Source organism: Panthera pardus, unplaced genomic scaffold (genome assembly GCF_024362965.1).
Source record: "Panthera pardus isolate Hobbes unplaced genomic scaffold, ASM2436296v1 HiC_scaffold_20, whole genome shotgun sequence".
Classification (NCBI taxonomy): Eukaryota; Metazoa; Chordata; class Mammalia; order Carnivora; family Felidae; genus Panthera; species Panthera pardus.
Window position 1 is genome coordinate 29,874,924 of NW_026526766.1, and position 14,256 is coordinate 29,889,179.

General features: G+C 36.1%; 1 protein-coding gene and 1 non-coding gene across 4 annotated transcripts in view; both read left to right on the top strand.

The window, feature by feature from the left end:
* The window catches only part of ERCC6L2 (ERCC excision repair 6 like 2), a 135,817-nt gene that overhangs the window by 92,374 nt on the left and 29,187 nt on the right, over positions 1 to 14,256 (top strand). For 2 of the 3 annotated variants that reach the window (XM_053907865.1, XM_053907864.1), the window contains exons 15-17: positions 598 to 678; positions 2,211 to 3,375; positions 6,857 to 7,011. In XM_053907865.1, coding sequence (XP_053763840.1) covers positions 598 to 678; positions 2,211 to 3,375; positions 6,857 to 7,011 — 1,401 coding nt within the window. Of the gene's footprint in view, positions 1 to 597; positions 679 to 2,210; positions 3,376 to 6,856; positions 7,012 to 13,626; positions 13,723 to 14,256 lie in introns of those variants that run through there. The other variant, XM_053907866.1, reaches the window with a different exon arrangement.
* LOC128778700 (U6 spliceosomal RNA) lies at positions 386 to 491 on the top strand. Its single transcript, XR_008424430.1, has one exon. It is a non-coding gene; the product is annotated as a U6 spliceosomal RNA (small nuclear RNA).

The window sequence follows — 14,256 nt, forward strand, 5'->3', positions numbered from 1 at the left end:
CTTTATGAGCCCAGCACACTTCCACTGTACCTCTGTACTACCTAAAATTATGAGAATTTTAAAATGTTATATAAACTATATATGAGTTTATATTAATTAACAAAATGGAAAAATAACATTAAGAAAGCTGAGGTAGGGGCGCCTGGGTGGCTCAGTCAGTTGAGCATCCAACTTTGGCTCAGGTAATGATCTCATGGTTTGTGAGTTTGAGCCCAGCTTCAGGATCACTGCTGTCAGCCTGTCAGTGCAGAACCGACTTGGGATCCTCTGTCCGCCTCTCCCAGCCCCTCCCCTGCTCACATTTCTCCTCTCTCTCTCTCTCTCTCTCTCTCTCTCTCTCTCTCAAAAAATAAATTAAAAAAAAAAACTTAAGAAAGTTAAAGCAGTGCTCACTTGGGCAGCACATATACTAAAATTAGAACAATACAGAGAAGATTAGCATAGACCTGCACAAGGATGGCACACCGATTTCTGACGCAGTTCATGTTAGAGCTAAAGCAAGCTGCTCTCAGTTAATCCCAAGCTTTAGCATGCCATCGCTATTGTTTATTTGGTTGTTTTTACCCCATATTTTACAATTCTTTTGCATTCTTTTAGAGAGAAGGCAAAGTGGAAGCAGGGATCATGACAGCCACAACATGGTTGAAAGAGGAGCCTCCAGTACACAAACAAGAAGCGGTAAGCAATTTTTTAATCTGTAGCCTACAACTGCTATAAAACATGTACTGGGACAATTTTAAGCTATTTTTCCTTTTTCTTTATTTTTCAACGTGTAAAGAAAAAAGTCTTTGAAAAAAAGTCGAGGATACAAAGCAGACGATCAGTAAAATTAATAGTTTAGGTGAATTTGGGGCGTCTGGGTGGCTCAGTCAGTTAAGCATCTGACTTCAGCTAGGTTATGATCTCATGGTTTGTGAGTTTGAGCCCAGCCCATCGGGCTCTCTACTTTCAGTACGGAGCCCACTGCAGATCTTCTGTCCCCCCCTCTCTCTGCCCCTCCCCCGTGCGCTCACGTGCCCTCTCTCTCTCTGTTTTAAAAATAAACTTTTAAAAATTTTTAACAAATAATTTAGGCTAATTTAACATTTCGTATCATAAGAACACATTCGGGAACAATCACCAGTCATTTGCATCCAAACTAGAATTTTAACTATATCAAACTGTAAATCCAAAATTAAATACGCCAATCAAACCTAACTAATTTTTAATTAAACAACAAATTAAATAGAAAAATAGTAATCATTGTGTGTTTAAGATTATTAAATCCAAACATCAGAATTACTCTCTGACAGATATTTTATTTTATTTGCATCCTTGATCTTGTGATCTTTCTGGTAGTTTGTCATCTCACATACTACAAAGTCTATATTATCATCATAAGCCCTCTTCAGAAGTAAAGAATGTACATGTAGAAGGTTTTTTCTTATTTTGTTTATGTTGTTGCTGGGTTTTTCTTGCATTTAGGAATTTAAGTGTAAATTTATACCAGCTTAGTGATTTGGAATATCGGTGAATGTTTTTCTAACTTTATAGAAATATACAAACATCAAATGTATTACTGGATTTCTAAAAAGGAGTAATTACTGGATAATAGTTTCCCCAAATTGTTTACTAATAAAGCCTCAGCTTTAAGAAACTTAAGGATGTATTTAGCTCCAATTGATGTAAAAATAATAAATACTGGATTTAAATTTGTAGCAAATTTCACTTCAAAATATCTAAAATATTTTCTTTATTTCTGATGGGCAGGATCCTATCAGATCTTATTTTTAATCTATTAGAACCATTTTCCAGTTGTGAATTCTTTACTTTGTTAATACCTGAAAATTTATGTTTTTCTTAAAACGTGGTTGGAAGTATGTGCTGGACCATGGAAAACAATGAGTTGTATACTTCTTACTTTTGAGACCAGAATCAGCCCCTGCATCTTAGAAGCTGACTGCTCTGTTCTGTTTTTTCCTTATAGATAACGTGATTATGTCATATTCTAAACTTTTATTTTGGAAAGTTATTCAACTTGAAAAAAGAGTGTACCCGACTGTAATATTAAATCCTTTACATTTGTTTATTAAATGTTGTACTTTTAAAAAATACCAAGTGGTATATTAGTACATAAGTTATCTTCCATCCAAATTTCATTCCCTTGCAGTATGATAGATTTGATATTATCTGGACATTTTCTAACGTTTCTGTGACTGCTTCTTTTATAGCCTAGAGACCCTGACTGTCAAGAACACAGAGGTCTGGAGCAGCCTGCAGAGTTGCCGACAGAAGAAGCATGTAATCTCTGCAGTGATTTTAGTGATGATGAATCAGTGGGAAGCTCAAGAATAAAGACTGCTAAAAAGAAAGCCTCTGACTCAAGCAAAACTTCAGGTCCTCCTGGACAGCTTACATTACTCCAGTGTGGTTTCTCTAAATTGTTTGAAACAAAATGTAATACAGTTGAGGAAAGTGATGGAAATATTGCCTCTGATGATGAAAGTCCTGATGAACAGCCCATATGTCTTTCAACAGAAGCCAAAGACGTTAGTTATAAGAAAAGTCGTGACTCTCTTGGTACTTCAAAACATCAGAGGTTAGCTAACGTCCTAAATCCAAATGAAAAATATATCTTTGATAAAAGTCAGAACATTTTAGAACAAAATATTTCTTCTGAGTCTGACGATGGCAACAATTTAAAAAATACAGCTGACCACCATCACATTTTACAGAATGTCACAGAATCAGAAGATAGTGATGTCATCTTTCCCACACAGTATACAACTCAGAGATGCCCCAAGAATGGTGTAAAGTTTAAGCCACTCGTGGATGGATCTGAAGGTTCTGAAAGAGAACATCCTGTTGAAATAAGAAATAATGGGGATGATAGAAAGACTGATGTCAAAGGAAATAGCCTAATTTCAAAACAGTTAAACCCTGAGAATGTGACCCTGAAATCTATTATGAGAAGAAAAGGCAGTAGTGATATTAGTGACGAGTCTGATGACATTGAAATTTTCTCCGAGTCAAGAGCAAGAAAGCAAAGACCTACTAGTTCTTTGAGGTTTAAGAGAAAAAAGGAAGATAAAAAGGAACTTCACACTTGTCCTAAAACCATGAAGAAAACAAATCAACTGTATGCAGCAGATGGGGATTGTAGCTCTCAGGCTATCGATGATTTTTCATCCTCAGATGATGATTTAACTGTTCACCACATCAGTTTCTCTAAACAGAGCCATACACGAAAAACTCTAAAAGATAGGGTCGGTTTCTCTTCAAAATTACCTACCTATAAGAAAAATAGCACTTTTACGCCAAAACAATCAATGCAATTTTCAAATGAGAGAGTTGTCAATCAAGAGCAAATGTATGAATCAATGGATAAATTTTTAGGTAACTATAGACATTTTGAAAACTTTATGTTACATATTTGTTTTGTGCAATCAAATAGTTCTGGGAAAGTTTCTTACATTAGCTTGTAAAACAGCTCTATAATCAAGATGCTACACTGAGGTGCAAATGAGGACATGGGGGGTGGCAGGATAAAGGGAAGACCACCTAGGTCAAGATGGAGAACTTTGTCATCCACCCCAGGGCTCCCTCCATGTGCCCCAACTGAATCACTGTCCCCATCCCCCCACCAGACTTCATTTACTTTTGACCTGTAGGTAACTATAAATTTAGTGCTCCTCTTCAGTCCTTCTGTCAGTGTCTCTCCTGTCAATTTCGTCAGAAGCTTATTTTCTAGTAGCTCCCTCAGGAAGTGCTCATGAGAATAATATTCCCTGAGATTCCTGTTGATAACTATTTATGCCCTTTTATACTTAAAAGTCATTTTTGCCAGATATGAAATCGTTGACTCACACTTTCTTTTTCTGAAGTATTTTAACATGAGGCTTCATTTTCTTTTGCCATGAAGTTTCCTATCACGTCATTTTTCTTTCCCCTTGATACCCAAAGAATTTTTTTCTTTTCATTCTTGCCTAGTAAATTTACCAGATTGTGTTTGAATGTTTATCTTTGTTCAAGCTGCTATAACAAACTGCTACAGGCTGGGGGGCTTAAGCATTTATTTCTCATAGTTCTGGAGGCTGGAAGCCCAAGATCTGGATGCCAGCATGGTCAGGTTCTTGGTGAGGGCCCTCATCCTGGTCTAAAGAAGGCTGCTGTGTCCTCACCTAGTGGAGACAGAACTCACCTCTCTTATGTCTCTATTTGCAAGGGCACTGGTCCCATTCATCAGGGCTCCACCTTCATGACCTAATTATCTCCTAAAGACATTCAGACCCTGGCACTGTTGGTTATTCTTGGGTCAAGATTGTCATAATGTAGTTTCAACTCGGGTTTTATATCAGGAAAGCTTTCTTGTACTAGTATTTTTACTTACTTTTTCTATTCCTGTACTAGTATTTTTACTTACTTTTTCTATTCCTTTGCTTTGGCCTTTTGCTTCAGAGATGCCTGGTATTCAAATATTCAACTTTCTTTACCTGTTTTCAGTATTTGTCACATTATCTCAAGCCCTTTTTCTTTTCTTTTTTTTTGTTTCTTTCTGCTTTTTAAAAATACCCTTCCATTCTCTGAAAGCAGTAGTTGTGTTAATTCCCTCTGTGTTCCTTCTAGTTGTCTTCATTTCTGAATTTTTTTTAACTTCTAAATTTTTCCTGAGTCCCGTCACCCATTTCTGAGTTATTCTAATTATGACTTAATGTTGTTGGTTCCTGTGTCTTACCATTTTCTTAATGTCTATTACCTGTTTTGAAATTACAATTTTAATCTGCTTTGTGAGCACATGTTTCTGGCCTGTTTTCATTCTGCTGCTTATTCTTTTTTCTCTTGTAATAATTTTTATGATATTTGACCCTCTTGCTCATTTTCATAGACATTATTTTCCCTGAGTTTTTTAAGTGAGGCAGAATTTAGGAAATCTTTTCCAATTTCACAAAGATCCATAACTGGTTTTTTGTGCAGTGCTCAAAACCGTGGTGGGATTTCCTGCCTCTATGCCTGCCCACTGCTCCGCTCTAGGCCTTCTCTTTCCCCCCTTCCTGATCTTCCTACCCTGCACATTTTGACTCCCTCCCAGCAGTTTTCTTCATTGTGTGGGCTTGACCTGGGAGCCCTGGTGGGTCAGTTTGGGGGTTCCTCAGAGCAAGTTTGCTTCATTCTCTCAGGCCTTCTTTTCATAAGCCCCCTGTACCCACTCAGCTTTAAAGAATGGAAAACCCAGATTCAGCTACTCACAGTAAGTGGCTCACTGTGCTTTCCAGGGAACACCTGCTGGGTGTTCTAGGCTCTCCTATTTTCAAATTCATCACATGCCACCCTGTTGCTTCCTTCACACACACCCTGATGCTGTGCATGGTGTACTATTGGTGGATTGTCCCCATCTATTTGTATTTTAGGGCAAACTATGGGGGGTTATCTTGTCATCTTAGTTCGTTGTATGTGTTGTGCATGGCCTTTTGTTTTGCTGACTCATTGCTGTCCATTCTATGTAGGGATTCGGGGAGATTGAAAAACTGTGTCCCCTGTCACCACCATCTGCTGAGAACCTGTTTAGTCATTTTAAGAGTTAACGCTGCTTTTAAAAGTATCTGACTCATTCCCAAAAACACTATGTGAAAGAAGCTGATATATAAGCAAGGATAGTTTGATGTAAAAACTTTAATCATAAGTATTTGACTTATTTACAAAGCAAGTTTTCTTTTGTGGTTATTCAAAAGTTCGATTTGATATATTTTTTGGTACCCTTGTAGCTAAGTACTGGACTGTCCTTTGGTGTGTGTGCTACAGTTAGATTTAGGTTTGAGGAATTATTGCAGAAACCGTTCTATAAAAGATCAACGGAGTTTTGTTTTTGTTTTTTACTGTGTAAAAGATGTCAGTAGTGTGGAACTAATGCTATTTTGAATAATGCATAAAACATGTCATCAAAATTAAGAAATCGGAGTAAATGTTCTACCAGAAGAATCCTTGAATCCTTTTGGAGGTTTTAAATTGTTGCCATACACGCTACCTGATGTTTTGAATTTAGGGAGAATTTTATCTTAGTTGCCCTTTTAGCTACCTTATTTAACAACATCTTGTTTTCTTGTGATTGCCAATTTGGGTTGAGAGAGGTTCAAGACTGAAACAGCACAAGTGTTGAAAGTCAAAACTGAGGTTCATTGCCAGGGATGTTTGTAGGAGCCTTTACAGACCTCAGTTCTAGCCTTCCTTTTTAGGACCACAATTTAAAAGTAAGTTATAGGTACCTAGAAGCAAAGCAATAAAAACTGTAGCCATTTTTTAAACTTCTTTCAGATAAAAGCTGTCAGTTAATTTTTTTCATTCCCTAAAAAGCTCCCAATCTTGACATTCTCTGGGCATATGTACAAAAAAGACAGAATACAAAGAGTAAAACTGAACAAAGCCAACCAAATGAAACTCCCTGGTCACAAACCTCACTCTTCCACTCCATTGCTAGATAGATGAGGCTAGACTGCTGTTTAAATTAGTAAAAGAATTTTTTAATCAACAGAAACAACAAATCCATAGAGATGACCCTTCACCATGACTTTTCTCTTCACCAAAACCCCTTATTTCAGCTTTAAATCAAAAGATTTTTACCTAATCTCAGAAGTTCTCATATAGATGAGAATGAAAAGTCATTTCTAAGATAACCTAGACCAATATATTAGGACTCTTTCTCTTTTCAATTTTTTTTTTAAAGAATATTGTGATGTTAACATACTGATTCAGCGTTTTTCTTGAGGATAAAAAATAAAGCATAACCTCTTTTTAGTGGTATTGCTGATAATTTTTAAAATATATGCGCAACCATATTGCTTCACAACGAGACATCACTTAATAAACATCAATTACCTCCTAGATGGCGTTCGGGAAGTGGCTTATATTCACTCAAACCAGAATGTGATTGGATCAAGCAAAGCTGAAAATCATATGAGCCGATGGGCAGCACGTGATGTCTTTGAATTGAAGCAGTTTTCCCAGCTTCCTGCTAACATAGCCGTTTGCACTTCTAAGGTAAGAGAACATAGGGTACAGACATGTTTAGTATTTAATCTCATCTTCATAGAAGTTACTTCATAGGATCTTCTCTAAATACTCCCTTGAAAGTAGCTACTTAGACTATAAGTGACATACCAATAAGTATGAAAAACAGAACACCATTTGGAGCACTGTAGTCACTAAATTATGTTTTATATTAAAAGGCAAATCTAGGGGTGCCTGGATGGCTCAGTTGGTCAAACATCCAACTTTGGCTCTGGTCATGATCTTGCAGTTCGTGGGTTCAAGTCCCATGTTGAGTGCTGTGCTGACAGCTCAGAGCGTGGAGCCTCCGTTGGATTCTGTGTCTTCCTCTCTCTCTGCCCCTCCCCTGCTTGCACTCTGTCTCAAAATAAATAAACATTTAAAAAAATGTTTTTAAATAAATAATAAAAGGCAAATATATATCTAAATGCCTAATAATGTTGAATTATCCCCCCAATAAAAGATTGCTAAAAACAGAAATCTGAGGGGATCATGCAGTTAAATCAGAACCAAAACCACTTCTGCTCATACAGAAAAGGAGAAGTGTATAATTAGATGCCCTTCAAAGTGTTTCACCCTACATAAAGACACACATGGAAGAACTAGCTGCATACGGAATTTATATTTTTAGCAAAAGGATTCATATAATGTTAAAAGTAATAAATTCTTTCTATATGATTTTCTCATTTAAAATTGCTGTTATATAAAAATAAGTCTTTACATAAATGTATTTCATTTACACATAGTCACTTTCATCAAATGTCTGAAAAATATTTTTTTCTCTTTGGCTTGCTGTTCTTTATTTCTAAGCTGAGTATCTGAGGATTAGTTTTTCTACCACTTTACCTGTAGGAGTTAAAAGTGGGTACTGTATGTAACAAGGATACATACTTTGTTTCTAGTTAGTTCTACTTTGAAGAATGAAGGGGTAGGGGGGAATGCCTCTGAACTGTCAAGCTGTCTTTATTTATTTGTTCCTCCTCTGGTTCCACAAAGAATTTGGATTGTCTTAACAATAAAATCAGAATACAAAATGAAATTCAGAACCAAGGAAAATACAAATTAAACTGGAAGTTCAGGACTAAAAGAAAGTTAGAATGCAGATATATAAGACATAGTGTTCTTACCTAGATATATATTTTTTTTTAATGACAAATTTGATCGAGTTTCTTGGCAGACAAAACAAAGGAAGTAAACCATTTAGTGTTTTCTCAACTACTGCATTTGGAAATGTGTGTGGGCACTTTGGGTGGTCACAGTGACTGAGTGCCCGACTGGCATTAATATCTGAAGGCCAGGGATACTAAATGGCTGTTGTGGGTGGGGGAGTGGGAAGGGCCATCCCACATGCCAAGAATTGTTCTGCTCAAAATGCCATAACACCCTGCTGAGAAACACTGAGCTAAATGGTTGTCCTTAAGAAAAAGGGGGAAAAAAAAAAAAAAAAAAAAGCTAGCTCTTCTAGGGAGGAGGAAAACTCTCTTCCAAGCACTTAATTTGAGGAAATTTGTCACCTGGAATTTTAAATGAGGACATTGAATGATCTAGTGAACAGCCAGTTGTCTTATAATATGCTTGGAGTAAATGTAAATAACAGATTTTGGAAGACCGTGCTTTTAGCATTTTTTATTGTAATCCAAAGGGACAATGCAATGCATGAAGGTATAGTTTCATGACCCAAGTATGCTGCTTTTTTATATTCTCATTTCATCTAGATACCATTTCTCAACCAACACTGTAGAGAACATTTCTCTACTTTGCCTATCTTGTAGGAACTATCTGAAAAAACTAATCAGCAATATGCTGTGTCTGCCAGAAATTGGCTGTATTAGAGCCAGCAGAATTTCTTAAATAGACAACTGATTTTTTATTTGGGCTTTTTTTTTTTTCAACCATACCTTTTTTTTTTTTAAATCATGCCCTTATCCAAACAAATTTTAATGTGAAAATGTCACATAATTTGGCAAACCCCTATAGTAGATGTCAATGAAATAATTTAATTGGCTATTGGTTGTTAGTTTATTTACATATTTCTCAGAGAAGAAATTTCATCCTCATATGATTCTTCCCACAATGGACCTGAGAAGCAACCCCCTACATATAAAAGCAATAAAATATCCCTTTGGAAACTTCTTCAGGAAAGTTATAAAAATGAAAATGCTAGAAATATGCTTTGCCCTTAATACCAGTAGTTCTGAATCTTTTTTAGCCCCCAAATTCTTGAGGGCAACAGCACAATCTCATCAGGAACTTTGTCTCTTCACAGTGATTTTCAGAGTGAGGCACATTTCTTACTGAGAAACAAGTTGTAATATTCATCCTCTAGGATTTCTAATATGCCCTTTGAGGCTGTATGTCTCCCCATCACACACAGACCAACTTAGTAAACCTGAAGAAGGGAGTATGAAGAAATGTGTTGTTTAGTGACTAAATCATAGTGGGTGTAAAATATTCAGGGAAGTTTTAAAGCCACTAAGCAGGATGTCCAATCCCATGCCACCAATGCTAGCAGGCCAAGAACAGTCTGTACAAACACACTGATTACAGTGGCCAACTTCTTTAAATCAATACTTGATACAGCAAAATTCCAACAGAATAAGATTGACTCCCTCAGATTTTACCTCTACTGTTTAATACATCAGGTTAATAATATGGCTGTACTTTCTTGAAAGTTGTAATGTATTACCTATATGCAAAAATCACCTGGGGACAGTATATAAACTTAGCATTCAAAAATAAAAATCTTACTTATTATAAGAAAATCAGAGTTTTCAAAATAGATAGTGCTCATACATATTTATGATGTTCTTAGTTTTTCACCAACCTCAAAAACTGAACCTACTGTATTTTTTACATAAAACTACAACCCCTGAGATATATCTCATACTTTCCTCATTTCGTTTAATTTGTAATAAAGATCTCACATAATGAGTTTCCTTTTCAATTTGTTGAACTCTGTACTCTTCTGGGGGCAGGAGGAATTTTGATAGCTACAATTAGCCTATGGCATACACTCTACTCAGAATGTCAGAGTTTAAATTCTAGCTCTCTCGCATACTTCCTGTGTGACCATGAGAAAGGGACTTACTTTCTCTGTGCTTCACTTTCTTTGTGTTTAAAATACAAATAATTATACTTATTACCTCAAAAAGTTGCAAAGACTGAGGTAAAAATGCTCTGAACAGTACCTGACACAAAGTAAGCACTCAATGAATAATAAGTATTGTTATTATTACCACTGGATAAGACTAATGTCAGGTCTCTAATTCTCCTGGAAGGTGGGGCTTAATGAGGAAAAATAATCCATAAATAGTTGTATGCAGCCATATTTAATTATAAATTTTAAAAATGGGTGATATTAGCAGATCTGGGGCTTTGGACTCCCTTTAAAAGGAAAACAAGAAGGGCACCTGGGTGGCTCAGTTGGGTAAGCATCTGACTTTGATTCAGGTCATGATCTCACAGCTCATGAGTTTGAGCCCTGCATTGGGCTCTGTGCTGACAGCTCAGAGCCTGAGCCTGCTTTGGACTCTGTGTCTCCTTCTCTCTCTGCCCTTCTCCCTCCCTCCCTCCCCGCCTTCTCTCTCTCTCTCTCTCTCTCTCTCTCTCTCTCTCTCTCTCTCTCTGTCTCAAAAATAAATAAGCATTAAAAAAGTTTTTTAAATAAAAAAAAGAAAAACAAGAATATTCCTGGTAGAATATCTTTCATAATTTTGTATGTGACTACTGAGTTTTTGCTTATGAAAATAGAAAGCCACTCATTACTTTATATTAGTTTATTTTAGATATTCTGTGTTAGAATTGAAGATAATAGTAACTTTTCTATTTAAAGCTGATAGATTATTTTCTGTTTTGATTCTTCAATTGAAGTGACTGCTTTTAATTCAAGATATTGCCATAGCTGCTGACAGACATTCAAATGAGTGAGACATCACTCTGCCATCAGACTAATCCTTTTGCATTAATCTCTGTACATAATATTCTTGGTTCTCCTCATTATAAGTCTTCTGGAAACCAAAGACTACCTCAGTAATGTCAGGGAAATGGAACAATGATAGTATCATTTTTCTCTTTACTAAAACTACTTATAAAGATGGTTAAATTAAGGATTTCTGAAGATACTTTAAAAAAAATACATTATTTTACATATATGAGATATTGACAACATTTCAAAGCCATCTCAGAATTTTTACAAAAAAAAAAATGTTCACATTCACTGATTTCATCGTATCTGGTCAAAATTACTTCAGCGCCTTTAATGAGTAAGTCAGTGAAACATACCATCATCTTCGATTAGAGATTTGGGTGTCACTCCCTGAGAGGTTTTGCAGCTTGTAGTGTGTGGTGGGTGGCAACAGTGAATTTGCAGTTTTGAAAAAAAATTAAAAATGGTTAAGGAAGGAAAAGAGAATAAGGTAAAGGGAAACAAAGCAAGGTAAAAGCAATAGTGTCAGAAATTATCTGCAAACCTCTTGCTTCTAAAGTCTCCAGAAATCCCCAGACCTCCCACCTACAGTACAGTATCTTTCATCTTAGAGCTCACATCCAGAACCTTTATTACTGAGAATTCTTCTGAGTGCTTCTTGTCTGTCACCAAAGTTTTATTAGAGACCTTTGTTTGTGTTTGAAAAGACTGTGTGTGTGTGTGTGTGTGTGTGTGTGTGTGTGTGCGCGCGCGCGCGCGTGTGTGGTCTGTGTGTGTCTGTGTGTGTGTCTGCAGCCAGAGGCAGATATGTTGTCTTGTTTCCTAAGAAAAAGAAAACAAATCCTATTTCTTTGTATGAAGGTAATACGTGATTAGCAAGTGGTCACAATATGCAGATGTTTCACTTTCCAAGGAATACTGTAGTTGAGTCCAAGTAAGGGCTTTTAACTAAATTGCAAAGAAATACACTAAATGGAAAATTTACAAAAGAGAAGTAGTGTATACCACAATCCTTGATAAACTCCTGTGGTCTTCAGAGTTTCTCAGTCCTTTTGATATAATTATTGATAGCCAAAATGACAAGAGCTCTGAACCTGCTTTTCAAATTCAACCATATATTAAGAAGAGGCCTAAAATACACAGCCTTTTCCATGTTGCCTTCGCTTTCTTATAGTTTATACTTTTATAAATTAATTTCTATTTATGTAACATATTCTATAGATGTCTTGAATGAAAACCTGTCTCTCCTATAATAAATTTCTGATCATACCTTTGTTATTGAGTAATGCAAACTATGTAAGATAAGAACTCGTTTTGCCTTAAATTGTACTTAGATATTTTAGAACCATGTCTGAAGACAGCTTATTTTAAAAGATGAGATGTCTGGTAACTAGAGGGAAAACCTGTATGATTTAGGTCTAACCTCAGACCAGAAAGAAACGCTTTAAGCATTTGAAAGAACTGATAATACCTTTATTAGAGCTAATTTGTTCCTTTAATATATGGAAGTATGTCACAGAATTTAGCTATACCTGTTTGTGATGTGCTGCCTCATTTTTTCAGTCAACTGCATGTTTTCAACTTAAGTATACTTAAAGTTTTCTGAAAAGAAATGTACAAAGACAGCATTCAATTAAGGATTAATCACTATGGCAACTGAGACCTGGTGACTGAGAGGGGGAGGATGTATTCTCACTCAGTTTCCTGCCAGCTGTCATGGTCAACCTCTGCTGCCTGAATCCAAGCCAAAATATAGACTGTGACCAACTCTAAGAAACTATATCTGTATTTTTATAAATTGGTACAAGTATCAGACTATAAAAGAAGACTTAATCCCCTGAATTGGATGACAGACACTTGGCACTCTTGCCAGTGTTTGACAGAGAAATAACGGGTCGCTTTGTAGTAAAACCTGGATTAATAGTAAACCCTTCTTTATGTTATTGCAGTGTGGTGTAAACGAGAGGCCTGCGCATGCTGTCGGCCCAGGCCGGAGGGGGGGAGCGTGGGGAAGGGTGCCTTTTATAACCCGTGCAGGTTTAAGCACTGTTCAGAATACTGTAAATACAAAATGTCGTGTTAGTAAGAACTCCTCTTTCTTGTATTTGTATTAGGTTGGCATTTTGTAGATTACTTAAAGAAAGGCTCTCTATGAGCTATGGTGGATTTGATTGCAGTATGTTTATACAGCTTTTGGAGTCAGCAAGGAGGGATGGACTGTTTACAATGAAGCAGACTTTAGGGAGATATAGCATTCCATTATCCTATTTTTCAGGATACTGAATGGCATGATGGTTTAAAGTAATCGTTCACAAATGACTGGTTTATGAAGTAGTTGAGTAAGGAAGGTTTATGGTTTCAGCATGTAACGGAATTAACTCTTACTGGGTGGGATTTTTCATGGTTTGATCATTTTTCTTTCTGTAGCTAGATGTTAATTTTATGGTATTTATATTAGAAAGTTATTCCTTCACGTAATCTTAGGAGAGATCAAGAGTGTTTAAATTTTGTGTGTATATGTATGAAATTATGTAACTAGTGTTGGCATGACAAGTTTGATTCTTTGGAACTAGGATTGATTCAGAAAGATAGTGTATCATTTGTGAAGAACACCTGTTACCTAGTCAGAGCAAGGAGAATCTGCTGTTACCTTTAAACATGCACACCTACTTCCCTCCTAGCTGATGGCTACAAGTAGATGTGGTGTTCTTCCTCACAGTGGTATTACCAGGATTAACAGAGAAACGGGACTACTGACCTGATGTGTACAAAACACATTCAGCTCCTTGTGATAAAGGCATTAAAACTACTCAAAATATAAATTTTTATTTTTTGTAATTATTATTATTGCTGATCAGTAAGGGTGATGAGTGAAACTCCCTCTCTTATTCTCTACAATGACCCAATACAATTTCTGTTGCTGATAGTACCAATAATAGCATATGTTAGAATACCATAAAAGATATCTAGCATTCTCTAATTGTATAGACAAAGGACCTACCTTGAGCTAGGACTCATTTTTCATGAAGAATTCTACAGAAAAAAATTATATTTGAAAAGAATTATTAACTAATTTCACAATGAACTGAACTGAGAAAAAATAATCTTTGCCTTTCAGGAAATAGTTGTATTCTAACTCTCCCAGCTGGCCATTGTTCCAATTGCACAGTAGATAGATGTCGCTTCTTGGAACAATTTCTCTGTTTAAATAGCTGGAAGATTAATTCTAAATAGTTAAAAAATACTATTTCTTCAAATAATGCCTTCTCATTAACAATATAAAAGCTTAGAGATATAAGACCTCATTGAAC